Source organism: Chaetodon auriga, chromosome 10, assembly GCF_051107435.1.
Source record: "Chaetodon auriga isolate fChaAug3 chromosome 10, fChaAug3.hap1, whole genome shotgun sequence".
Taxonomy (NCBI): domain Eukaryota; kingdom Metazoa; phylum Chordata; class Actinopteri; order Chaetodontiformes; family Chaetodontidae; genus Chaetodon; species Chaetodon auriga.
In genome coordinates this window covers 20,990,302-21,017,141 of record NC_135083.1, presented here as the reverse complement: position 1 = coordinate 21,017,141, position 26,840 = coordinate 20,990,302, and the positions used below count along the sequence as shown (strand labels likewise).

The following is a 26,840-nucleotide window of genomic DNA, read 5'->3' as shown; positions in this document are numbered from 1 at the left end:
ATTCGTTACATGATGCTCACTGGTAACTCATGAATGAGGTGCCTGCATACTTATTTTTTGTTTGTTTGTTTTGTAGCCGTGGTGTTTGGTTGTGCGGTTACTCACCACAGGGTCCTTTGTGTTGGATGTGAATGGTCTTCTGCAGGGCACAACCCATCGCCCGCATCTCGCAGGGACTGCCGTAGCTGTGGCCGTCAGATCCACACACTGGGTCGGACGTTTGCGGGCAGGCCTCGGGGCACTCGCACACTGGCTCGTTGTTCTTGACCACGCACACCGCCCCATGATTGCACACCTTATCCAAGCACGGGCTCGGTATGCTGAGATCTGAAGGACGACCACCCAAGAGATAGAGAGCATAGTTAGAGGGATGCTGAGCACGGTAGATGAGAAGCGGGAAGAAGAGAAAGTAGAGGTTGGAGAAAGGTCTGGGGCTGGAACAGGCAGAGGTGACAGGGAGGTAGGTTAGAGCGCAGCTACATGGGGAACTGCAGGGTTTGTGTTAGAAAAGGTTTGGGGATGAAATAAGATATGATGGAATATGCAATACAGCGCTATTCCTGTGACATCTCCGCTTCCTCAGCTTCCTATGTCATTTCCTCGCCTTTGTTCCTAGCCTGACGTATCTTTGAAGAGTCCGCCGAATCCGGTGGCATGAGGACAGCGGATAAAAAACATGGCCCTGTAGCACAGCGGAGATGAAACAGCCGGCGAACAATGGTTCCATAGCCTTTTTTTCTTTCAGGCGAGTAAACGCCTGGATTAATTGACGTTCCCAATGTGCCCCTTCAAAGGCTGCCATTTGCATCTCAGTGAGAGCCACCGCTTCAGCCAAAGCTGGTTGAACTGACATGGAGGAGCGAGGAAAGGAAGAGCAAGAGGGAGAGAAGGAAAGAGAGAGAGAGAATGTAGAGAGTGCAAAAAAAAAGAAAAAAGAAAGAGAAGAAAGAGCCCTCTGCTTAATAATTCAAAAAAGGCAAGCTCCTGGGCAGAGGCAGATATGAAATGTGAACATCACAGAGAGGTGTCTGCTTCAGTCTCTCCCTCTCACGCACTAGCTCCACCATGACTTCATTAAATCCAGGACTGGATTTTGCACCTATGATTCTCGCTGGGTGTAGGCTGGGATCATACAACCTGACTTTATCAGGAGGAGGGAGACCTGATCAAGGTCCAGATTCAACCGGCTCTTTACAGCTTTATGTAGCAATGAGTATTACACTGTGTGTACTGACAAAGGCTGCCAGTGTCAGTCAGTGGCATGTGTGTAAGTGCTGAGGACTTGGCTTGACGGTTAAACCTGAGAGCGTTAAGGAAGGATGGCATGCACTGGTATCAAGACTAAGCAAGAGACGGTAGCCTGGCTGCAAAGTGATTTTCATTTGGAAGGCTTCACGCATGAGGGATGGATCGCTCCGCTAAATGTGGTGTGTCTGCAGATTAGAGGAAAAAGCCGACGGAGGCATCAAATCATTTCTGATGAGGCGCCGGAGACAATTGAAAGAGGTGCATTTTACAGCCAAAGTCAAGCAAAAGTTTTTGTTTTCGCTCTTATTAGAGGGGTGGGGGCACTGTCATGGAAACTGCCCCCTGTAATGACACCACCCATGGCTCCATCATTATTGTGACCATTATGGGATTAGATGGCATCACAGGGGGGAAACTTGGCTTGCTTGAAGCCCCATGATTCATTTATCAGCTCAGAAGTGTTCAGTAGTGTTTCTACTCAGAGCACTAATGGGGTAAATTATCAACTGATAAGACATACAGAGGCAAATTAGCTCTTCCACTCTGGTTAAGGCGATAGGGAGGGATGCAGCGTGTGGGAAGAGGATCACCTGAACGTCTTTAGACCAATCCTGTGAACCATCTTTCAAACCAATGAGAGAAACTGATGTATAAATGTTGAAATAGCAAAAAAGCAGAGGGAGTGAAAAGGCTCCGTTTTTCCTACTAAGAACGAATCTTTCCGGATCTCGAGCAAGGACGCAGGCTCTGCCATTAAGGAAAGTGAATGTTTCAATTTGGAAGGTGGGACACAGCTATTGATTTATGTGTTTTGATGCCAGGCTGCTGTTTCAAAGGAGCTTGGAGGTGCCACATAAATATGTAAGCTGTTCAATGCTGCTTAATTTGGTACGGCTTCAAAAACAATTGATTCCCAGTGATCTCTTTTCAGCGCCTTGCGTGTGTCTGCGACTGAGCGCGTGTGTGTGCATGCGTGTGTGTGTGTGTGTGTGTGTCACAGTCGAAAGCTTGTGATCCGAGCTTAACTGTACAACCTTGGCCTCCATAAAAGTTCACCAGCCCACTTCCCAAGGACAGGCTCCTAAAACACAACTGCAGCCTCCGATAACGCCTTAGTCTGCCATTCTCTTTGTTTCACACGCATAAAAAAGATGAAAGAATTCCCCTCCAAAACTAATTTTTTATCATCCTCTACCTCTGGGGGGCAAAATTTCCGCCTGATTTATTAACTAGAGAGGGTTTAAGAAAAAAAAAAAAAACCTCCCCAAGTGTAAAAATCTTATGACACAGTTAAAAAGTGAAGCTGTCTTTTCTCTCTCTCGGATGCAGGCAGAAGCTTTGAAATGGCAGCCTGTCACTACTAAGGCTTGTGGGATGGTGTTTACAAGCCCGCTCCAGCTCTCGTTCTCTCCCCGGTCTTCTCCCAGACACATTAATACATCTTCTCCTTGCATGTATCAGTGTTTCTGTCAGGCAGGTCCAGGATAAACCAAAGTTGCCAGGTTTAAACCAAGCTATTTATACGCAAGAATCAGCCTGACAGCGTGATGGGAACATCTGTAGCACCGAACCCATGAGCGTGGTAGCCAAGGCATTGTTTTAGTGGCTGAGCAGGTGCAGCGAGTGGTGTGCTGTGGCAGTGGGTGAAAAGTCAGGAGAAACAGCGAGGAAAAAAAAAAAACCAAACATGAATAATTCTCTCTAATCAAGGATTCTGCTCCGCTCGTGTGCGCTCAGCTCTGCTTCTGTACCATGATGCCGGTTGGGAAGACTTTACATTCTGGGTGTCACCTCGGTCTGTATCCTCTCCCGCCAGCCGCTGTGTAACTCTTCTATTTTAATTAGTGTGGTATTTTAATGGCACGGCCCAGCTTCAGGGCTTGGAGGGGATTACCTCAGGTTAGGCCATGCTGTGTCAACTCGCCCCGGCTGAAGCACTGGCCGGCCACGTCGAAAATGGAGATGACACGTTCCTCTGATGTCCTGATACTGGCTCACCTGTCTGCCTGAAGTATCATTACTGCCCACTTAGTGCTGTTATCTGATGGGTAAAGTGGCGCGGATGCCACAGTGTAACTTCTTAAGCTTAACAACCCCTCGTTAGAGTCGGGATGGCACAGAAAGCTCTGGCAGGACTCTGGCTGCTGGTTGCTGCAGTGAGCAGGCGTATGCTGTTAACCCCCCGTAACATGTCGGCGAAATGCTGGGAGATTATTTTGGCGAGCGCTTCCTCCCATCTCCGCTCAGCTCATACATATGTTAATTGGACTTTTCCCCTCGGGTCCGTGTGCAATTCCAAATCATTCCTGTATTATGCAGGGCAGTGAATCAGTGTAATCCAGGTGATGCTTGCGGTAGCCAACTGGCAGGGAGAATCACCTACAACTGCAAACCATTACAACACAGGAGTCCAATGGGGCGCAGCCAATCTACAACAAGCCCCGCCTTCTGTGTTTCTTCACCTGCAGGGCTTTGATCCGACTCCCTTTGCCTCCCTCGCATTAAAAACATTTATGTATCATATTAGTCGAGGGAAAGGGAGGTGCAGAGAAAAGGCTATATTAGCATACAGCAAAAGGCATACCCGCGGGCTGTGTCTGTCTACCACTGAATACTTATCACAGGCAGGAGGGGAATCGAAGCCTCTTTGTGCATTTACAACTACGAACGTGCTGCTCTTCAAAATGGAGACAAGCAAAACAGCGTGGGGGAAGAAGAAAGACAAGCTGAGATCCCTGATCCTGTGACACATACGTATCAGAGGTGAGACAGCAGCGAAACACTGTTTGTCCAAGTGACTCTATCTCTGGGGTGCATGCTCCACAAGAACATATGCAAAGGAACATGGAACAACGAGGCTCAACAATATTGAATTATTGAATCTCCAATCAAGTCGGGAGCTATAAGCATAAGGAAGGACTAGTATATAAACAAGAAATCAAACGCAAAATGAAGAAATTGGAAGAATTGCGTGGTTGAGCACAGCCCAGCGGCATGAAACACCCACAATGCCTCGAGTCACTTCTGACACCCCATTGACCCACATTTCTCTGCAATTTCTGCACGATGACAGCCTGCGGGCTGCAGTAAGTGGACCGGCGGTCCCTAGCTGCTGTCAATCTGGCTCCCACGGCACTTCCTCTAATTAACTTGATTAGGAAAAACAGCACTGGTGAGCCCAGGCTGACTTAGATACTCAAGCTCCACAACTGTTTGTGAGTCCAATCACTGCAGCCAGCGGAGATGCTAATCAAATAAACATGCAAATGATAAAATATTCGGCACAGAGTCTTGACACCTAAGGTGACTGATTTTACTTCACGGCTTTGCAGAGCTCTTTGTCAATGACAATGTGTCTGCCGCTGACTGATTTTGTGTTAACCTCCGGAGGCGACAGGCAACACATTTCAAGCAACTTGTTCACACTTGCATGACTTTTTCTGAGCTTGCAATCATCCACTCTCACACACACACACACACACACACACACACACACACACACACACACACACTCAGCTGTGTACACATGAAATGACAAAAGAGCTGTGAATAAAGAATTTCTGCCCACAAAAACTAGTGCTTTCATTTGTACACTTCTAGTTTGCCTGCCAATGCATTTCTCTCAGACTGTGTCTGTTTTAGTGATTTTACAGAATTATCCTCCTCTACGCTCTCAAAAGCCACACTGCTGCTTGTATTTCTACTTTATGAACAGCCCAACTACCAATTTAGAAACTCCCCACTTCCTATTCTACTAATACCAGACAGGAGGCCAGTACATCAGCATGCTCCAGGGAGCCTGTACTGGCTTCACACTTCTGCTTCCACTGATTCAAAGTACTCCTGAATACTCACTAAATAGCTTGACATAAATGGGCTGCGGAAAAAGGAAGGAAGCAATATAACTTGAGCCAAGACAAAAAAGTTTTAATTAAACATTTTTATTATAAAAGTAATTAATTTTATGCACAGTCTGGCTCTCTGGTATTAAATAAATAGATTTTTTTTTCAAAAGGCTTATTTTGAAATTATGTTGAAAAATGCTTTTGCTCCTCAGTGGATGCGACGCCTCCAGAATAACTCCTGTTTTTGGGATGATGCACTGCATTTCGCTGGTTTTCACAATTAGATTGGTTCACGATCTTTCACCTTTTGTCTCTTACTTCGCCGTACAGCTTTCTGTAGCTTCGCTTTACTGGGAACGCTGCTGTCCATTACACACACGAACACATACACTCACACCACAGCTCCCATTATCTTTTCATAAAGCTGCAGGCAGTGTATCTAGGGGGCCAGGCAAAAGCACATTAAGCAGAGTATGTTACACAAAAGCTGATGAGGAGTCGAGGACCCACAAGGCAGTTTTGATTATCATTGGTGAAAGTACTCTTTCCTACCAAATTCATCAGTGTGTCACAGCTTAACACTTAGTATGGAAGTATGGAACTTGTGTTGAAGGCTGAAGATGTTTCCTTTTATATATGGTGAAGATGTATTGACCCTGACATTTGTTCTTCCATTTTTTTCAGGTGACTGACCAATCAGCTACATGGGATACAATGGACACGAAACAACAAAGAAAAAAAAGATTAAAGCCTTTGAAAACCTTAGGGTGCCAGTGTACCTCCACCGCTTGTTCCTCTAAATATAACCAAACAATTATCACAACGTTTCTGCTACAATGGTCGGCGCCGCATGCACACTTGTACACCGCTGTGCTGACATCGTACGGGAAGCAGAGGAAAAACAGGACCTCACCGCTTCAGCCGAAAAAATATTCTTTATGTGTTCCACGCTGCGTCTAATCGACACCGTCTGTATGGATTTACAATCAATTACAAATTAACCACAGCAGATATTTCTCGCTGTTTAATCAGACTCTGTAGGTGATTAGAATTCTAACCGAATCATCACGACAGCAAATATGATGAAACTAAAGTAAAAAATGCTAAGAGAAAAAGAAGTGGTGGTGGGTGCAAGAGCAGCTGTGTCATCTGATCTACTTGTCTGGTGATGACAAACATCTTTTCTTCCCTCCAGTGTCACACGGCTCTTATACTGCGTCTCAACATCCAAGGCTCCAGACCTATTCACCCTCCTATCAGCATCCTGCTCTGATTCACTTCCAGCTAATCCTTCACAGGCTCACGTATTCTTGGACATCTTGAGGATTTATTATCAATGATATAAGAGAAACTGGGGGGCGGCGGCGGGGGGGGGGGGGAGCAGTAGTCTGGACGTTATAGACACGTGGGTTCTTTGCATGACCATTCTCTGCTGAGGCGAGCACTGACAGGGTGACATTAGGCGCAGTCACCCACGTGCAAAGAGATATATGATGGACGAATATCATCCGTCTGACAGCTGGCAGGGCGATCGATCACCCCGCCCCACGCAATACTCAGCCAATGAAACGAGGACAGATATCATTATTTATGAAATAATGCTAATTTGATATATCAAACTCTTCCTTTTAAGATGTCCGAAACTTTGCCTGAAGCCTCAAGCCAGTGTATGTTTGCCACGACGACACAGCAGCCATTGTGCAAGCATCTTTTGACACTGGCAGTCACTAAGAGAGCACCAGCACAATAGAGCACAATGGAAGTGTGTGTCTCACACTGTTTACAGTGTGTGTTCCTGCCGCCTGATCAGCGTGGGCTATTGATCGATCTCCGACAACTGAGTATTTTTGGAAGACAGAAAGACACACACAAACACACACACACACACACACACACACACACACACACACTCTATGCATCCCTTGAGTGTGTGTCAGGGTTGTGAATATCTTAAGTCTTTTGAGCAGCGCTGTTACAGAGAGGAATCTCTATATCTGGACTGGTGGTAAAAAAAAACCCAAAAACACTGAAAGGACATGACGGACAGAAAGAAATAAAGAAATAAAGAAAGTTGTAACATGCATACGGACACACACACACACACACACACACACACACACACACACACACACACACACACACGTACACGCACACACACTCCTTGCATGCATATCATCTGTCTGACTGAACCAACAGTCTCTGTGGGCACCTACGCTAGCCTCTTTTGATGTTTAATTAAAACCGAATCGGGGGTGGGGAGGGGGCAATCGTAGTGCTGTTTTGAAAAATATGCAAATGTCAATAAAAATGCATTAAAGAAACATACTACCAGTCGCTGACGGCTGCGATGTGCAGGGAATGGGAGGAAGGACGGAAAGAGAGAAAGAAAGTAAAATAACTAAGCAAATGATTGAGGGGGAGGTAGGACTGAGACACCATTTGCCAGAAATAATGAAACAGAGCAAAACACATAAGAGCTCTCGCTGCCATCTTCTCTGCTTAATTTATGCACAGCTCAGGCGGCTAATGAGTACTGGTGCCTCCTGATGCTGACAACTGGAGATAACTTTGGTTTTCAGCTCCACCCCATCGCCTGGAGGATGGACAGACCTCCCTCGTTTCACCGGCCTCAGTCACAACAGCGATGACAAAACTACATGTCTGCTGTGTGGATCTTCTTATCGAGGTAACGTGACAGCAAGCAGCGTGGGCAGGTTACTCCAGCGTCACGCATGCCGGGTTATCAGGTTACGATGGAAAGCAGCACAAATGCTTCAAATTCAGGAGGAGATTCACTCCAGATGAGGTGTTCGAGTCACCCTAAAAATCACTGGAGAGGCACTTGGACCATATTAGAGACAAAAATGGGGTGTCACGATGTTAATGGACATCTACCACTATTTGCCTCCAATTTGGATTCAATTGTATAAAATAGCCAGATTAGAGATTAGAAGCTAATCTTTCATCTCTCTTCATTCTTCTTTTAATAGCAATGACCAACTTTCAATACATTCAGGTAGCGGCTTCTCAGTTTCACCACTGAAAATGTTGATATTTGGCCATTTTGCAAAACCCCCGGATACATTCACTGACAAAGTTTTTTTAACGTTCAATACTAATGTTTTAAAGATTATTTCTTTATACAATATCTGTGCATAGTAAAATAAATGGTTAAATGGTTAAGCCTAGCGAAATACTAGTTATGACATACAAGCTATGGTTCAGGTTAGGCAACCAAAAAAACCTGCTTATGGTTGAGGAAAGATTGTTATTATGGCTAAAAAGAGTGAACAATAATTGCTGCTCATCCAGCAACCCTGAATGAATCTTTTGACTGTTGTAATGAAGACAGTCTCTGTTGGCCAGTGTCTACACTCAGAGGTCATCATCAGAATATTTCATATCTACTACTTATATCTACATTTTCAGGTTGCAGCTACATGTAGTGAACACTGACGTGGCTACTCTCAGAACTGCAGTGTTTCTACCTTTTCAGCCAACAAAGGTGGTTGAAGATCTCACTTGAATCTTAAGTTATTTTTAGCTTTACCTGCTTTCAATTGTTGAAAGGTAAAACTAAAAGGACTGGATATAAGGGATTCCAAAGGATTCAGCAAAATGCAGTCGAACTCTGACCTCAAAGTGCAGCTTTTATGCTCAGAAATAGTCTGAGGCTGAGCTTTGTGCATTCATCGGGCAGTTACAAGCTTTTATGAGATAGTCCTGATGATAGAGAGAGGGACTGTTTGGGAAGCGGTGAGTTGGGAGCTGGCATGCACTGTCACATGCAGAACGAGAGGAGTCAGAGATGAGCAGCGGTTAGGAACAGGAGAGGCTTTTCAGGTTGACAGGAAAGGCAACACAGAGCAGGGAGAGAGGAAGACTTCTCCAACCTCATGGGTCACATCTTTGCGGGAGGGTAAACAGAAGAAAGGACCTTAATGACACAAAGGGAGACACATAGAGACAGAAAGAGTGAGAGGAAAAAGACAGCAGTACAAGACCCCTCCTGTTAGGTCCTTCTGGAGCGAGGAGAAGGGCTTCACCCCTCAGAATCCGCCTGATGAGGTCGCCCACTGGGTGACCCCACTTTCCACCTGCAGCCAGACAGCCGGGAAGACGGCCACATGGACAAAGACAGACAGACAGACTGACTGACGCACTGAAACAAGAAAGAATAGCTTCTTTATACAAGAAAAAGCAACACACAAGACAAACAGACAAAGACAGAGGAGGAGAAAAGAAAAGCCACCCAAGTGGAAGACTGGCACGAGTGAAGGGGGAGAAGACAGAGAGCGGATGAATGAAACATGAAGGTGGCGTTTCATTTGAGTGTGTGTTCGAGATGGAGGGATGAAGCGTGACAGGGGTGAGGAGATGGATGGGAGGTGAACGAGTGGAGAAGTGAAGGCACAGTTCCTACGGAAGGCGCGCACGTCGCGTCAGTTCGAGTTGCCCCAACCCCCCCTTCAGAGAGCATCACTGAACCATTTCAGACACTTTTCAGTAAAGTTTCAAGTACAGACGTAGTTAGCCAAGAAGATACAGAAGAAAAAACACATTGAATATGCATTAGAATAAGCAGTGGATTACAAAGAAGGAGAGAGGGATTGACAGGAAACAGAATTCGTCCCTGCAAAGGCCCAAAGCAGCCATTAGCCCTCTTTCCCAGCCTCCTGCTCCACTCACCACAGGGCCCCTGGTGCTTGATGGGGATGAGGGTCTTGCTCAGACACTCCGCCTTGCGCCTAAGACAGTCGTTGGTGTAGGTGCGGCCGTCCTTGCCGCACACGGGCTTGTAGGTACCGTCACACTCGATGGGATCGCAGGAGCAGCGGGCGTTCAGCTGTTCCACTAGACACACAGCGTTGAAGAGACACTCCTCCTGACAGTCATCTGGAAGGGGAAGATGAGGGTAGAAAAGACATTAATTGAAGATCTATGGATTGTCTATCCCTGCTCAGTCCTATTCAGAGTTAACCCTAACCCCAGTAACCGCACCTCTTGTATGGAAGCATCAAAATCATTCTATTTCTCCACTCAGTTCTTCAGGTTTTCCTTTAATTTGTCACCCATCTGCATAGACACTGATAAGGCTTTTTAGAGCTGCTGCCAACAGCCAATTTTGTACTAGTGTGGCACACTGATCACCACAGACGAAAGGACAACAGAAGTACTCAGCAAGCGTAAAAAACAGCATTTCAAGCTAGCAAAGATTGTTCTTCCTGCTGTGTGACACTGCTGGTCCAACCACGGGGAAATAAATCAGTTTTCATCCAAACAGTAATCACTTGTTAGGGTGGACTGAAGTCGCTGGTAGCGTGTGGAAGAGCTTTTCTTTTAGCAGCAGAGGTAAAACCTTCCTTCAGAAATACATGAAATTGCTTTACCCACACATCAGAAATGAAAACATATTAGTTAATTGAGTAATAACACAGCACAGCAAGTAGAAGAATCTAAGGGCATGTTCACAACAACAGTAGTTTAAATTACAAGTGAATTATGTAGAAGCAGTAGGAGTGTGAGTAACAAATGACAGATCAGATAAATCAGATTTAAAGTGATGTTTTAGGCTGTTTTGAGTGTTCATTATTCCATCAGTGCTTTCTTTCAAAGGACAATAGGTGAAAAAAAACAGTTAATTTGTTCATTTTTAGAAAAGCAACAGATGTTTTTTTTGCTGAAGTTCAGGGGAATTCTCTGAAAGCTGGAAAAGTAATGTACCATTGTGACAAAAATGATTGCTCTTAGCACGCAAGGGACTGGATCATGAAAAAGTGACAGTATTACATGTTATTGAAATGTAGCAGCTTCAGTTATTTTATTAATTTTATTACAATGGTACCCATGGTAACATATTCTATGAAGCGACACCTAATAACATCGTGATGGACTGTTAATACATGTTCTTTCGGGACGCAACCCAGGACAAGCCAGAATGGAGCTCAGGTTCGCTGTACGCCCATCTAACTTTCAGAATAAAGTTCCACAATAACTTAAATAAAATGTGGGAACTCAAACTCAAAAATTTAATATTAAGGTCAAGTTAAAGTCTAAACTATTATATTCATCACATTTTGACTCGCTAAGCAGAAATCTACTGCGGAAATTATGAAAAAAGAAAGAAATACTGGTAATGTGAAATGGCAAATTTGCCATTGAAGTGAGAAAATCCAATTTGAAGCAGGCCTCTGTTCTGGAGGCGCTCACTAGGCTTCGAATTTATTTCATTCCTGATCAGTGGATCAAATTTGTACAGCAATTCAATTGCTTCTTCTCTTTTCTTTAAAAGCCTGTCATGCCACACTTAATTACATTGCTGCTGTATCTGAGTGAGAGGGCTACAAGGATGTGCAATGTCATGGCTACAAGTCGAAATGGCCATTTTCATTAGATACCAATTTGTAATTTGCTTAGGGATATGATTTCATGGATCTCTGTTTTAAATTGAATTATTCTTTCATTTGAAAAGGCGCAGCAGAAAAGGGGAAAAAGGAAACAAAAAACGTTCACCCTCTTGCTCACACACACACACATGACGACACACACACACATACTGACATGCAAACACAAACTCACGACGCTACTTAGAGCGGGATTTGTGCAATTTTAAGCCCTCACATTCCTCCATCAGCCTGTCGAGCTCAGCAAATGGGAGAACCAGTGTGTGTCTAAGAAGTGTGTATCAGCCTTCATTGTTGACTACACCAAAGGGAGTCCTGCACTGATCTATTCTTGTCTTTGGCCTTGTCAGGGGTCTCAGTAAATGGGTGGGGGTCTCCGCACATCACTGCCGTAAACCAACACAGCTGCGGCTTTGCAAGGCCCCGTCGACAACACAGCAGGAAAATTGGATTTCCTCCGATGGCTATCGGACGTACAGTAAAAGCTGACAGCTCTTTGTTGACTAAGGCTTAAACCCCCTGTTCTAATAGCACAGATAACAGCCTTGGAGGCTCTTATCAGGCTGGAGGAGGCTACTGCTAGCATGGATCCAGTACAGACCCTGAGACCTCAGAGTCTTTTAGTATTTCTGCGCCATGCAGTGGAACACAGTTACAGAGTGAGATTTTAATGCCGCTTCAGCCACAACTGTTCAAAATGTAGGAAGAAATCATGGGAAATATGTGAATGTTTGCATATATGACAGCGTCATGACTGTTCTGCTTACTATCTGGTGAGTTTTTGTCAGCTTTTGATGCTGGTTTGCCTTAAGTAAATCATGGACTATTTTTTGTTCAGTAGGCCCATGATTGCAATGAATTTAGACACAAAGTTTTCAATAATTTATTGCATCATTGCTGCTGTTTGAAGGAAACAGGACACTATACTTTGAAGGCTGCGGTTGTGTTCTCTCTGGAGCATTGTGGTCCGGCCAATTTTTGCACACTTTTCGAAAGTGACCACAGTTGGACTGAAAAGTTTCATCTGTCGTTATGTACGTCACATGTTCCATGTTCATATTCAGGATGCTTTAATAGTACCAGCACTTCAAGAACGTTGCTAGAGCTCTATCTGTCCTTACCCAGCCGTCTGCATCGTCCTGAATGGATCTTCCTGAGCTTGATGCCTTTCTGCATGCCCGTTGACGTCATGGCACACTCGCTGGGGTAGGTTTGGCCGTCGCTGGCGCACAGAGGCTCATTACCCGGAGGGCACGACTCCGGCAGGCCAAAGAGGAGGGGCTGGCGGGTGAGAGCCTCCACCCGGCACATCTTGTTCAGACTGTTCTCAGTGTCTTTACACGGGTCTGTGGAGATACGGGCATTCATGAATATGTGCTTCAGTGCATTACAGTATGTAATACAATTTGTTTTCTGAAATAACTAAAGAATTTGTTTATGTCAATTAGACCCTGGAGCAGTGGACACAAAGACTTTAATCAAAAATATCTCCATCCAATTTCTCTGCCGCAAACAGAACAGCAATACCTTGGCAAAAAAAAACAAAAAAAAAACACATAACAGGATATTATGTGTGCTGACTTTGTTTCCTCAAAGCTGACATTCCTTCCAAAGGAAAGTTCCCTTTAGAGCTTTGGTAAGCCTGTTTTGAATTGCAGTGGACAAAATATACCTGTAATATGTTTCAGGCTGACTCATCATCTCAGTATAGGTTGAATGCATTAACTTCTGTTTGTTTGACAATACTTAGTAGTAGTCTAGTAAATTCAGAGAGGAGAGATGAGACAGGAGAAAACTAAGACAGGGGAGAGGAGACATGATCCTCCATCATTGCTGCTCCACAGATATTATCAGTGACCCAGCAGCTGAGAGCAGCTCAGAGTGGGACCTTGGATGCGAGGGGAAGACAAGGAAATGGATGAAGAGACAGTCGGTTTGATTTGCTCCCCGGCGCCTCCCTCCTTCCAGAGGAGCATCGGTCTGGCACACTCGGCCGTATCAGTCCGTGATCATAATGGAATTGGTTTATGGATGTGTGGGGCGGGGGTGTTACTCCTTGAAACAGGAGCCCAGGCTTTATCCTGCTCGCCACGCTTTCAGCATGTGGGAAGACAAAAGATTTATGTAGCACCGTGACATATCAAATCACTGCCAAGCTGATGGCGAGTCATTCAAAACACACCAAGGATGAAACACCCTCTCATCAGGAGGGGAGCAGAAAGGAGAAGATAGAGAAAGAGAGAATAAGGGGAAATGGTTTCCAAAGACCTCTGGCAGGGATACAAAGAGGGACAATGTGGGGACATAAAAACGGACAGAGCGTTTTGGCTGAGGAGGGCGGCTAGGAGTGACCACGGCCAGGGATTGTTTTTTGTCAGCACAATGCAAAGGTTTGCAGACACTAGCAACCAAGCAAACGAGGGTTTTATCGTAATGCATGCAGTGTCTCTGCATTACGCACTGCCTCACCCGCCAGCCAGACCATTATCTGAGAGAAAGACCATTACCTCCCATTAACTGAGAAGAACAGCTTCCAGGATCCATGCTTTCCTCTAGCTGGGCAAGTAGGGTAATTACAAAAAGAATGGCTTGTTTGCTGCAAAAACTAGCAGAGCAGATAAATCAGCTGCATTTGTCTGGCTAAGGCTAGCGACTTGAAACAGCCGAGGCTTTATATGAAAGGCTGTAGGAAGATTTAGAGGACCATCAGGGCTGACTTGTCCCCTGAGCATCGGCCCTCCCCGAGGAGGACGGGGCAGCTCAGGTCACTTTGGCCGACTCAGGCTGGATTTATACAACCAACCTTCCGCCAGCGGTCCCGCACATCCATCTCTCGTTGCCCACCACCCTTCTCTGTCTCCTGGAGGCTCCCACTGCTAAGAGACAGAGCTCGTGTCTGCTATTCTTTCCCTCCATCTGGCTCGCCACCACAAAAAAACAAAACAGAAACAAACCAACAAAACCCTCCCCCTGAAAACTCAAAGTTGAGAGCCTTGGGAGTAAACAAGCATCGCCTTATGATAACAAGGATGTGCAAAAAGGCTGGGCCTGACGAAAACGACAGCTCTGAAGACCTACTTAGAGAAACTATTCGCACCACAGGAGTACCTGTGTGAAGCAAAGCAACCGGCATGAAAAATGAGAATTAGCAGAGGTGTGCTATAAGTGAAAGGGATATGTGAAGGGGAAACACCACAAGCCGGAGGTGGTAAATAGAGTGAAGAGAGGAAAGAAGATGAGCAGAGAACAGAGGGAAAAAGTAGTGGTGCCAGCATCTCAAAGGTGAAGGTTTCCCAACTTTATCACTGCACATTTAATATCTCATCAACCAAAGTTTGATGATAGTACCTTGATGCTGTGAGAAATGGTGATGGGTTCTAGACTAAATTAATCAATCAATAGTCAAAACAATCCTGAGGAGAGAGAGCTCACCGCAGTGCCCTTGGTATTGCACTCGTATGTTCTTCTGGTTCTTGCAGGCGTGCTGATGCAGCTCACACTCGTTGCGGTAGTCCTTTCCATCGCTGCCGCACACTGTCTGCTCGGGTTTGCCCTCGCAGCCGAGGGGGCACATGCATTTAGCTGACAAGCCATCTGACGACTGGACGCAGGTGCTGCCGTAGCTGCAGGTCACCTCAGTGCAGGGGTCCTTCAGAGCTGCGGGCAGGAACACACATGAAGACAACTTTTAGTCCAAAGCAGAGGGCTTCTTACATTGAAGAACACACCTGTCAACCTGCTGCACTCCAGGACACTCGCTGCTACTGTACACTGGAGAGCATCGTGGATGACAGACCACCTTATTTTAGTGGCTGCTGGAGCACTTTTGGAAGCTCAGCGCAGTTATTCTGGGTTTGAAGAACTACTTGACACCCCTGGGTAAGGACGCACCGCCATAGCTGTCTACTTGTACAAACAAGTTGCTTTTCATTTCGCAGCACAGCATGAATTGATTCAGGAGCTTTGCATTCGCAACACATTCACTATTGCTATGCCTGAGCATGCTTTAATCGCCACGGCTGAAAAGCGACCCTCTGAATATTTACCTTTCTGCAAATGAGGCCGAGAGGGAGGAGGGGAGGAGGGAGAGAGGAGAGGTGCCCCCCCCTCCCCTGAGGACAGTTTCCCCCCTAATTAAACAGCGTGCCACTTGTCGCTGAGTGACTCATTCCAATGATAGGAGAGGGTGCAACTTTTAATTTCATTTGTGTTCACCACTGATGGGGCTTTTCGTGAGTTTCATATGCACGACAAAAGACGGCCATCAGATTACCACCGCTGTCATCTTCACTGCATGATACATATTTATGACTGTCATGGACAAACATGCTTTCCCTTGAGAGAGAAGCCGAACATCGGCAGCCCTCTCATTTCCTAAGGCCGCCACTTTTAGAATAAATATTTACCCATGTGCGATATTATCCCCTCTTTTGTTACAACGAGCATGAATGAATTTAATTTAAAGGAGGGGGGCATATATTAAATCTCAAATTCTAAGCTGTGTATTTTGTGTTTTTCTCTCACCTCTCATCATTTTGAAGAAAAAAACAATAATGTGTTTCAGGTTTGTCTTGTCTGAAAATGTGATGCGCTCTTTCGGGATGGAACGGCACTGCCTTGTTAATAAGAGACTGGAATGTGTGCAGACATATATTATGGATGTGTAAGGAGACAAGAGTGCTATGAGGAGTGCTCTTGATCAAAGGATATCCCCCCACCTCGCTTTCCTCATCTTCATGACACATCCCCCCACGCCCATTTCTTTTTCCGGTCTCTCCTACCGCGGTCTTTTGAGGCTTGGTGCGTTAGACTCGTTAACGAACTGGCTCCCCTCCCCCCCAATTCTAGATTTTTTCTCTATCGCAGCACATATGACAAAGACACAGTGACAAAGAGACTTCAAAAGTACCTTCAAAATAAAGTACTAAATTACAGCTCTAACTAAGGCAGACAGAAAATGACTTACTGAAATCATAAGTCATTGTGAGCCGCTGATGGCGGCTTAATGGCAGTCAATGTGGACTAGATAGCGATTGTGACACTTGGCCTCTAATTTCAGTCTAATCATATGAACAATGAGACAATGATGACCTGCGGGAAACAGTGCTGCAGTAATGTCCTTGTTGTATCTGCCAGAGCAGGTAAAAGGTCATGTTAAATCACAGCAGCAGCAGTTCACTACACAGTTTGCATTTACAATAGTTTGGGCTCTTGTTATGAAGCGTGCAGTACTAGTGGAAATGACCTTGAAAGGCATACTGTTTTGATGCACCTGCTGCTGGGAAATGGGAGGAGGAGGTATGTGTCCTGACAAGAAGAAGCACCTTGTCAGAGCGTTTACGGTTTCTGGAAAATGCTGGGTTGTTACGGTGTGGAGGCGGCAGTCGCAGCCAGCGAGGAAGAGGAGGGAGATGAAGGAGAAGCCCAGTGATTCACCTCACCTGCAGAGAGAGGCCCCTGTTTGCTCTGAGACAGTAAACAGCGCCCTTGTGCTTCTTGATCTCATTAAATAATGGCCCAGGCTTTCTCTCCCTCACTACCCCAGCCTTCTTTTCCCTGGAGCGAAGCTGGCGTGTTGACAGGCAAAGGAAGGGTGGGGGTGATAGTAAGGGACACGAGTGCTAGGTAGAATAGGACGGGAGGTGGGGGCTCTTGATTTGAATGCTAACGGGGGCCGATTTGGATACGAAGCGCAGCCTCGATGAGGCGTTAGTGCAGATAAGCCTCCCTTCTCAGACTCAGACAAGCAGGCAAATTGCCTGGGTGAATGTGATCGGTGTAACAAGCCCAAAAAAAAAAAAAAGAAAGAAGGAAAGAAAGAAGGAGGAAAAAAAACCCTCAGCACGCTCACCACAGCAAACTTCAGGGAGTTCTCGTTTATATTTTCTCATTATTATCATGAGAAAGGTGGCAAAAAAAGAGAGAGGAAAAGAGGAGAAAGCAGGGAGCTGGAAAAGTCAGCAGAGCCGGCTTCGCTAAATTACAATGATCCTCGCTGCCAATTAGATCAGTCTCCCTCGCTGGAGTAAAACTCAGTGAGGTTTACACTGCAAGGATAATGAGAAAAAAGGCAGATAAGGATACAGATAGACAGAGAGATAAAGACACAAAGTGACACAGACGCATTTCAGCACAAACACAGAGAGATGACATCTCTAGCTTATGGTGAGGGAAGGAGAGGTCATCCCAGAGGCCAGCTGGCATTCTGGGGCCCAATTAAAAGAATATTCCTTATGCGCACGTAGTCTCTTTTATAAGCCAGCAGGCGTTTCAGAGAGGCTGAATCTTTATTTGCACATTTATTTACGGTGTATTTTCTAAAATCCAGCTATTTTTGAAAGCGCTTTGGACTCATTCCTGTCAGTCCATCACACTTGGACCCGCATTTGATTGGATCTTTTTACTGAACAATGGCTCCAATTCTTCTAATCACAGGCATGCAGCATTTGAATGGACACACCTCCTGGAATATCTACACTCAGCAGGTTTGCTTCATTTGATTCAGAGGGCCGGCATTGTCTGCCAGTTGGGGATGTATTGTGACTGGACTACCAGCGTGCCTAATTGTCTATTCATGTGCTGTGGCGGTTCCTGGATACACACCTTCACACACACAGTGCAGACTAAAGGCAAAACTCGGCAGCGTGAGTGCATATAAAGTGAAAGCAAAGTGGACATGAACAGACACAAATTCAGGAAGAGCTCGTGCTTATTTGGAAAGGAGAGGTGTCTGGAGGCAAAATATTCAAGAGATTGATGCATCAGTGGAAGGTCGAGCTATTTCAGGACACAGACACACTCAACGCGCACATGCTAGCAGGCTACAGCTAACCTCTTTACAGTTAAGAACTACCTAGTATATTGGGAAAAATAAACACGCAAAAAGCACCTCAGCAGTCAAATTCACTTTGTGGAAATCTGAACACAGTCACTCTTCCTCATTCACAAACAAGTGGACATGCCAGATGCAAAATGAAGTGACTTTCCCGACTCCATTTGAGCTGCAGATATGAGGAACTTTTGAAGAACATTTTAAACCAAAGCTGTTGAGAATCGTAATTTTCAGCCAGCTCTGAATGTCTCCGTTTTACCCGGGTCTGTTTTTCCCTCATGCATAAAAACTTAGCATTTATCTTTAAGTGTTTTACTGCAATAAAACAGAATCTATTTGCATATTAAAACATATTTCAAAACTGTAAACAAAATAATATTTCTGTTTGTAGCTGCACGGTTTGGTGAAGAGCTGCCGGAGTGTTAGTGGTGGTACTGGGATGGTAGGTCAATTATTATGCAAGTATGAGAACTGAACCTTCAGCGTGATACTGAAGAGCAGGTGACGAGGGGTGATGTCTCCCTGAAAAGTGGGGCAGAGGGGTTTTGGAAGATGGGGGATTACAGTGATCCCCTCCCCTCTCATCTCTCCCCCTGGCAGCCAGCAGACAGCCAGGCAGGTGGGGAGCTCTGCTGCTCTCTGATCCACTCTTTTGTGCTGTAGTTTATTAATGCTTCATTAGGGACAGGGAGCTGTCAGTGCCATGCTGGCTTTACCTGATGCCCTGCTGCCATGGCACCAGTCGCAGCCCAGGTATGTGTGTGTGTGTTTGTGTGTGTCTGGAGATTGTGTGTATTCATATATGCCAGTGCACGTTTACAGGCGGCCATGGAGTTCAGATAAGTCTGCAAGTGAGTTTGAGATATGTACGCATGTGTATCTGTGCATGCATGCGTGTGTGTGGGTGTGTGCTTGTGTGTGTGTGGTGTACCCTGTTGTGCTGGTAGTGATAAGGGACGGTGCAGGGGGTTGGAGAGCTAATCAAATGCAATGATGCGATGTGGGGGGACTTGGCAGTGTGTGTTCTAATCAAGACCCCCCCTCCTCCTCCCTATCACCAGCAGGAGAAGAAGAAGACGAAGAAGAGAAAACGATAGTGAATAAGAGAGGGACTGTGACAGAGAGAGGAAGACAGCAGTGATGGGACTGAGTTAAAAAGTCGGAGAGAAAATACTACAAGAGCAGAGCAGAAAAAGAGGAGACACATGCAAGAAGACATGCAGACTTTTAGAGTCAACAGTTAAACATTTTGGGAAATACCAGCAGGCTTATTTGCTTTCTGTCCATGAATGAGGCAGTTGGACAGGAAACGATGCATTTTACAGTAAAATTTGAGTGACAAGTGATGCCAGCCATGTGAAAGAGCAAAAAAATCAAAAAATAAATATGTGGGTGGTTTAAACAAAGAAGTGGACAAACAAGCAAGGGAAGGCTTAAAGTTCAGAAGTAAGAAGTAGAAGGAGAGGAGAAGCGTGCAGAGGCGAGATAAGGGAAAGGGTCCGAACGGGAGCGAGAAAAAGGCTGTATGGAACGGTCAGAAAATAAACCAGATTAACAGACAAGATCAATATAGACAAAGATCCAAGAACTAAATATGGACGAGAATATGCAGCCAGACATGCAAACCCAGTGATGGGGAGCAGGAGGCAGGGACTGAGGGAAGGCCAAAGGATTAACAGTCCTACACACCTCTCCAACATGCTGTCAGCACACACACACATACACACACACACACGCACACACACACGTATACGCATCCCTTCACTTTCTCTACTGTGAGGCCAATAGCTGGAAGATGATTCTCTGTGTTTGATGTAGTTCTTCAAAGAACTCCATTGAACTGCAGCTGTTGCTCTCTTTTACACGCTCTGCTGTTTTACCCTTGAGAATGGAAAATGAACCACAAAAAGCCCTCATCACACTCCAGTTTACTGGCCACACACTCGCAGCGGTGTGTGAGTGAGAGTACAGTATGTTGGACAGTGCTGGTCTGGACAGATTTGAAACCGAGATTTGGGCAATGCAAAAGTGAGGTTGAAAAAGCTTTGAGGGGACAAAGGATGGAGACTCTAATCGCTAGGCTTCATTTTGAGAGACAACAATATTTCTCAAGTGAAAAAAGATGAATGTTTAAGAAAAACAGAAACGGCAGATTGTGAAATACTAAAATGTTGCAATGCTGCAAGGTCTTAAGATTTCAAAATAGTCAATTTTGTAGCGTGGCTGTCATTTTCCAGTGGCAGATATCTCATGCTTGAAAGATGCAGTAAAGCACAGGTGGGGTGCTGGAATGACTACACAGGGCCCATTTATTCTGCTGAGTGACAGAAAGAAGGCAAGACGGGATTAAATCGTCTGGATGTGGCATTTCTGACAAACACAGACAGAGATGTATGGGTCTTTGAGAGGACAGAGCACAACTTGAGTAAAAACACTTCAGTTCTTCAGTTAAACATCAGCGAATATCAAAGCCCAAATTTGGAGACACACATGGAACCCTGAGCGGTTACACTGCTAGACTGAAACGAGCATCGCCGCAACCATTTTATCTTACGTGTGATCATCTGAACGATGAAAAAATAAATCTTTAAAGACACTCCTCCAAGGGGAAATTCAGGGTTTTCTCACCCTCTATAGGTCAGATGTTAATTACAGAGTAGAAACCCTGCAGCTGGTGAGACTGACGCAAGACTTAAGTCTTTTTGTGGACGTGAAGAGTTTATTGAATGTGGAAGGAACAATATCACATAATACAGTAGATTGATTGAATGTGCCACATTGACGCTGTGCATCTTTACACACAGTATGAACACAGTATGGTGGCGGGGAATGAGATTTTGTGGTTTCTAGGTGACAATGTCTGCCCATGATTATACGCTTAAGAAGTACTCGTAGGAAATATTAAAATACAGGCACAGTATGTAATTTCTGCATCTAGGTGACGATGTATTTTGTTGTTGTTTATGATCTATCACTCCAGTATTTGGAGAGATTTCTCTGTGTAAAAACAAAGCTGTGATGATGACCATCCTGTCAAAAACAAAGAAATAATCTTGCATTTTGATTTATGTATTTAGGCCAGTTGTGAAAGTGCCCTCAGCATCCTCCTAAAGGAGAACGGCTATACATCATGTGACAAACCATCCTGACAGTTAAAGTGTTCCAACTCAGTTTATTCCAAACCTGTAATCCATATAACAAGCTAAAGGAGATAAAAGATAAGAAGAAAAGGCAGGCAACAGTCGCTGATGGACAGCCTCTTTAACCTGTGGGCCTCCCTGTCACCTTAATGGCCTACGGGAAAAAGTCAGTATTGCCTATTGGAAAAATGTCAGCACTTGTACCAAGAGCTGTGCTTTGTGGAATAATGCTGAGATCTCATTGCCAAAATAAGTCAGAGATGCTATTAACTGCTCATTTGTTTACCTCTTTAAGGCCAGGATCACACATAATCAATAATGCATTTATGTTGTTTTAACTCGTAGAGCTCTATGCCAGGCACCCCTGGATCAAATGGAGTGAGATGAAAGTCATTAGATCCAGTTAGCAGATTTAGCATTACGGCAAACATTTACACCGCAGCTACGGCTCACTGATGAAATGTTTTCATTCCTAAAATAACAGACAGGAGAATCACTAATGAATAAATACAGCCCATGTCCAAAACACAGTTATGGCCACCAACTCACGACCAAATGAAAACAGAAGATGTTGACGTCAATGAACTTCCATCAGCGAGCAATGAATTCAGAATGTCAGCCTGGCCCCAGGAAGAGGTACGAGCACTCATGTGGGCTAAGCGGTGCATATGCAGCAAGTTTCCTTTCATTAGCTCCTGATTAGCAGGAGCTGGTGGTGGTGGGCAGCCAAAATCAAGCACTGATGTGCAGTGAAGCGTTGGCTAATCATACTTGGCCTTTGCCACCAACACTTGTTAATGAGTGATGGCCGCTGGGTGCAATATGCTGTTTAGAGCGGCTAAAAAGTCAGGTACAGCATGTGCTTGTCCTCCACACGAACACAGACACATCTGTGTGAAGACATGGAGGATCTATATGAATGCATGCTGATCAGTACAACAAATGTAATGCTCCTACATGGCGTGGAGCTGAGAGGGAGGGGCCCAGGAGCGGACAGATCCTGCATAGTGTACCTTTAAAGTCTGATCATTCACCGAAGACCAGTTACATCTTTTGCCATTTGATGAAAGCTGTTCTACAGTCAGTGGTTCCCAAGCTGGAGGTCAGGGCTTCAAAATGAATGAAAAACACAAAATGACATTTATTTTCATGCTTTTCTCAAACCTTCGGCAGAGTTTTACCTCTGCAGGATCCTAAAAACATATTCTAAAACCCAGCGACAGTGATTATTTTGGAATAAATGGAAACACCATCAGCAATAGCTATGGAAACCTCATCAACAGCAAAAAAAAGAAAAAAACAAACAAACAAGAAATTATCTCCTGTAAGCAAATGTAGAAATGCCACAGTAATGAGAGCTTGGCACCAAAGATCGAGACTTTAATTTAAAAAATGTAAAACTCATGTAAAAAAGACCAACGTGCTGTTTATCAACTTCTAATTCTCTCTCTCTTTCTCTTTTACACACACGCACGCACGCGCACACGCACACGCACACACACACACACACACACACGCTTGCAATCAGATAAACCCCTCAAATCAGCCTTGCAATATAGGACCCTGTTTAACATGACAACAATTTAATTTAAGCTATTTTGATAAGCCTCTCTGGGAGAGAGACAGAATGAAGCTGCAGCAGGAGCAGAGAGTACTGACATTTATTCAGAGCAAATAGTGGATGAAAATAACTGGGATTGATTCTCTTCCTTTTCTGGCAAGCATTATTAATGCAGGCAGGCACTGTGCATGTGGTGTGAGACTCTGTGTGTATTACTCTAATTGTGAAGAAAATTGCTGGATCTGGGAGTAAGTAAACAAAACACATCTCAAAAAGAAATTGAGGTATATTGGCCTGTCCTCACAATCCTCACAAAGTTAGACTGAGGTTAATGTGATTAGGGTAAACAGCAAACAAAGTCGCATTCACATTGTTGCCACAGCATTAAGTCATATGATCAGCATCGCCGGTCAAGCGATTCTGATAAACACAATGAAGCTGACCTATTCAAACCTGTGAGAAACACAATTTTAATAGTGTAATAAGCAGGATATTGTGTCAGGATGCAGCACACAGAGGAAGTGTTGAAGAAACGGGCATGCTCCACTGCAGCAAACAAAGGAAAGGGGAGTCTGTTAGCTCCTGGGTGTAAAAGCAATTCACTGTGAAATGCAAGTGCAAAAACGTGGATTCTTCAAAATGAATGAATTCCAGCCACCAGGATGCAGTCATTAAGCCCCAGTAATGCAGTGCCATTCCACCACTTCTGCCACTCAGAAAACAGATAGGAAGTTACAGGTTTGAGAGGGTGACGGGCAGAGTCAGCCAGCAACAAATCACCTTTTTAAAAGAAGGGAATAATAAACTCATCATTGTTATCTTTCCGTTTTCCATCAGATCGTTTTAAAGTTACAATGCTGTCACTGAGTCAAACTGCATTTTTATTACTATTAATGCTGAGTATTTCTTCACTAAAACCCATTTCATGTATTTTGTTCTGTAATTATCTCTCTATATTAGCAGTTCTCATTGTTACTGGCGGAGTCTGATATTGCTGCGTGGCATTCAAACAGCCTACGCATGCACGAGATTCACAAGAAATATACATATATATATATATATAAATATCCGTGAACTTCATTGTTACTGTTCATAATTCCGTATAATTTATGTTACTCTCGTGATTAACTGATAGCAGACGAATTAGAGGTCCAGTAAGTTACTGCTGATGGGAGCCAAACATCTCTTACTGCCAGCGCTGTGCATTACAAATGCATCTACATAACAAGACATGGTCATTTCCTGAGCTTTTTGTCAGCAGCTCAGAATAAAATACTGAATGGGAGTAATGGAACAAGAAAGAAGAGTCACAGTGAGCTGTTAGATGAAGAACTGGAGGCAATGGGCTCCACACCTCAAACTCCTGTCACCCTGCTGCCAGCCAAAGAAACTGACTCATAAGAATCACAGGAAATGAAGGGAAAGTACAGCACCGTTATTCTGTAATTGCCATAGGTTTCTATTCACAGAAATAATCCAACATGCTTCCGGTAAAGAGGGGTTAAAACACGACATGGTCAGAGCAAATGCCTTCTTCCGCTATGCTGTCACACCCTCATGCACTACTGTTCTCCCTGTGTTGTACTGGAGACAGACAGTAGTTTACTCTACAGTAAGCAGCAAATTGAGACGCATGAATCATCGGCATTTTTGGATCTATAAATCCAAATAAATTAGGAGAAGAGGGTCTACATGCCACGAACACTACTTTTTACATCTGATTGTGGCATTTCGAAGGCCACTACACATACATATTCAGAAACACTCTAGTAAAATGTCACTAAATAAATACAGTGTACTACATAGTAATTATCCACACATTTCCTACTTAAGCATTTCTCAGTCCTGGCTCTGAGGACAAAAGACTGCTGGGCTCCTCTCCTTCCCACTCAGTTAAGCACATTCACATTCCATGCCAGGTGTAAACAGCATCTCATTAGATCGCTAACATGAACACCAGCAGCACTCTGGCTCCTGACGCCCTGGATCAATAACCGCCACACTACTTCATCTTGGCTTTGACACAAGACAATGCAAGTTGATTCACAAGGAGACATTACTGTGTCCACATGGCTGCTCAACAGCTGGTTTTCGTTGGCTGCTGCGGGAGAAGGTGTGAAAAAGGGTGTGAAAGCTGAACATCTGTTTGCTCATTTTAAATCAGCACTGGTGAAATTTACAATCAATCTCCCACAGAAAGCAAGGGCCGTCTAATTTGCCCTCCACTGCCACAATGTGAACACAGCATTACTCTGGGGAGTGAATGCAGTCGATGGACAGTCCTTAAGTGAGCAGTGAGGCAGGAGGGATCCTGTGTGTGCGCCTGAAGGAGTTGAATATAAATGTGTGGTGAAAAATATAGATATAAATATATATGTAAGATTTTCAAATATTTTTGTTAAACATTGTTAAACAACAACTGTAAGACCAAATCATTAACAATCTCAACATGGATTCCATAATCGCGTCTCTTCTGGTGGAAAGCGTTGCAACTGGTTTCCACACATGGTCCTTAGGGGCGTTATCTTCACAACGTCATCGAGGGGGAAAACACATACCAATCAGGGGCAGAGCGGTGACCCAGCAGGGAACAGACACGGATCAGCCGCGGCCCTGTCACGGACCAGCCGGCATTTTCAGGCAACAGCTAGTAAACGAATGAACTGTTGCAAATAAAGTTTTGTTTGGTGTATAGACAAGCCTGTCTCTTTCCATCTCTTCATGCCAATAAAGTCACTGGAACAGAATTTAGAGAAAAAGCATTTGAGTTTATATGAGGACATGTGTCTGCATTGTGAGACACATACACACACACACACCCACACCCACACACACACACACACACACACACACACACACATATATACAGACATACAATAGAAACCAAGCCAATACAGAGACAAACAGATATTCTTTAGAAATCTGGCTCCTGACAGTTGTCGCCATTCTTGTTCCACAGAAATAAAATAAAATATCCACTATTGTCTGCTGAGCTGGTAGTTATCCTCATATTTTCAACAGCGCTCTGCTTTTATTTTCACTCCTTTCCATCTCTCCCAAAGTATACGCAGGGAAAATAACAAATAACAATGTATTATTCAGGAGAAACCAAATGCATAAATACATTAAAAAAGTCTCAGAACACAACCCCTTGTCTGGTATTAAGCAGGTGTGTGAGTGTGTGAGTGTGTGCGTGTGTGCGTGTGTGCGTGTGTGGATGTGCTCGCATGTGTGCAGATAATCGGTGTTTTGCCTGCAGGTTTCAGAGAGGTGAGCGCTGGTGAGAGAGAGAGATGAAGAAGACAGGATTTGTCTTACAAGTATCAGTGGTCACAGACGAGTGGAACAGAGTAAAGATGGATAGAGGATTCCAGCAAAGCCCATTATCATTTCTGTGTGTGTGTGTGCATGTGTGCGTGCGTGTGTGCATGTGTGCGTGTGTGTGTGTGTGTGGTGAAGGAGGATAACAAGAATGTATATTTTTCAATCTATCAGTTTGCAAAATGCCCAAAGTGTGTGTATATTTCACTAAGTATGCCTTCGTGTGTGTGTATGTGTGTGTGTGCGTGTACATACATAGGAGTATAAAGTGTGCACACACACTTGGACACACACACACAGTCAGTCTGTCAGGTTCTGCATGTTATGGTTATGAATACCAAGCAAGAGTCAATGCCCCAGGGAAATGAAATCACGAAAACCGAGTTATTTACGATGACCTCCCGCCCTGCGTGTGTGTGTGTGTGAGCGTATGTGTGCAAAATGTGTTCAGCAATCGCCTCAGAGAAATTTGATTACTCTCTGTTTATG

The 26,840-nt window shown here is 44.6% G+C and overlaps 1 protein-coding gene across 9 annotated transcripts in view; it reads right to left on the bottom strand.

Annotated features, from left to right (window-relative positions):
* Window positions 1-26,840, bottom strand: part of agrn (agrin) — a 240,729-nt gene that overhangs the window by 67,795 nt on the left and 146,094 nt on the right. For all 9 annotated transcript variants that reach the window (XM_076740489.1, XM_076740490.1, XM_076740491.1 and 6 more), the window contains 4 exons: window positions 14,930-15,154; window positions 12,619-12,843; window positions 9,783-9,989; window positions 106-327 (listed from right to left, as the gene is read on the bottom strand). In XM_076740489.1, the coding sequence (XP_076596604.1) occupies window positions 106-327; window positions 9,783-9,989; window positions 12,619-12,843; window positions 14,930-15,154 (879 nt within the window). The remainder of the gene's footprint in view (window positions 1-105; window positions 328-9,782; window positions 9,990-12,618; window positions 12,844-14,929; window positions 15,155-26,840) is intronic.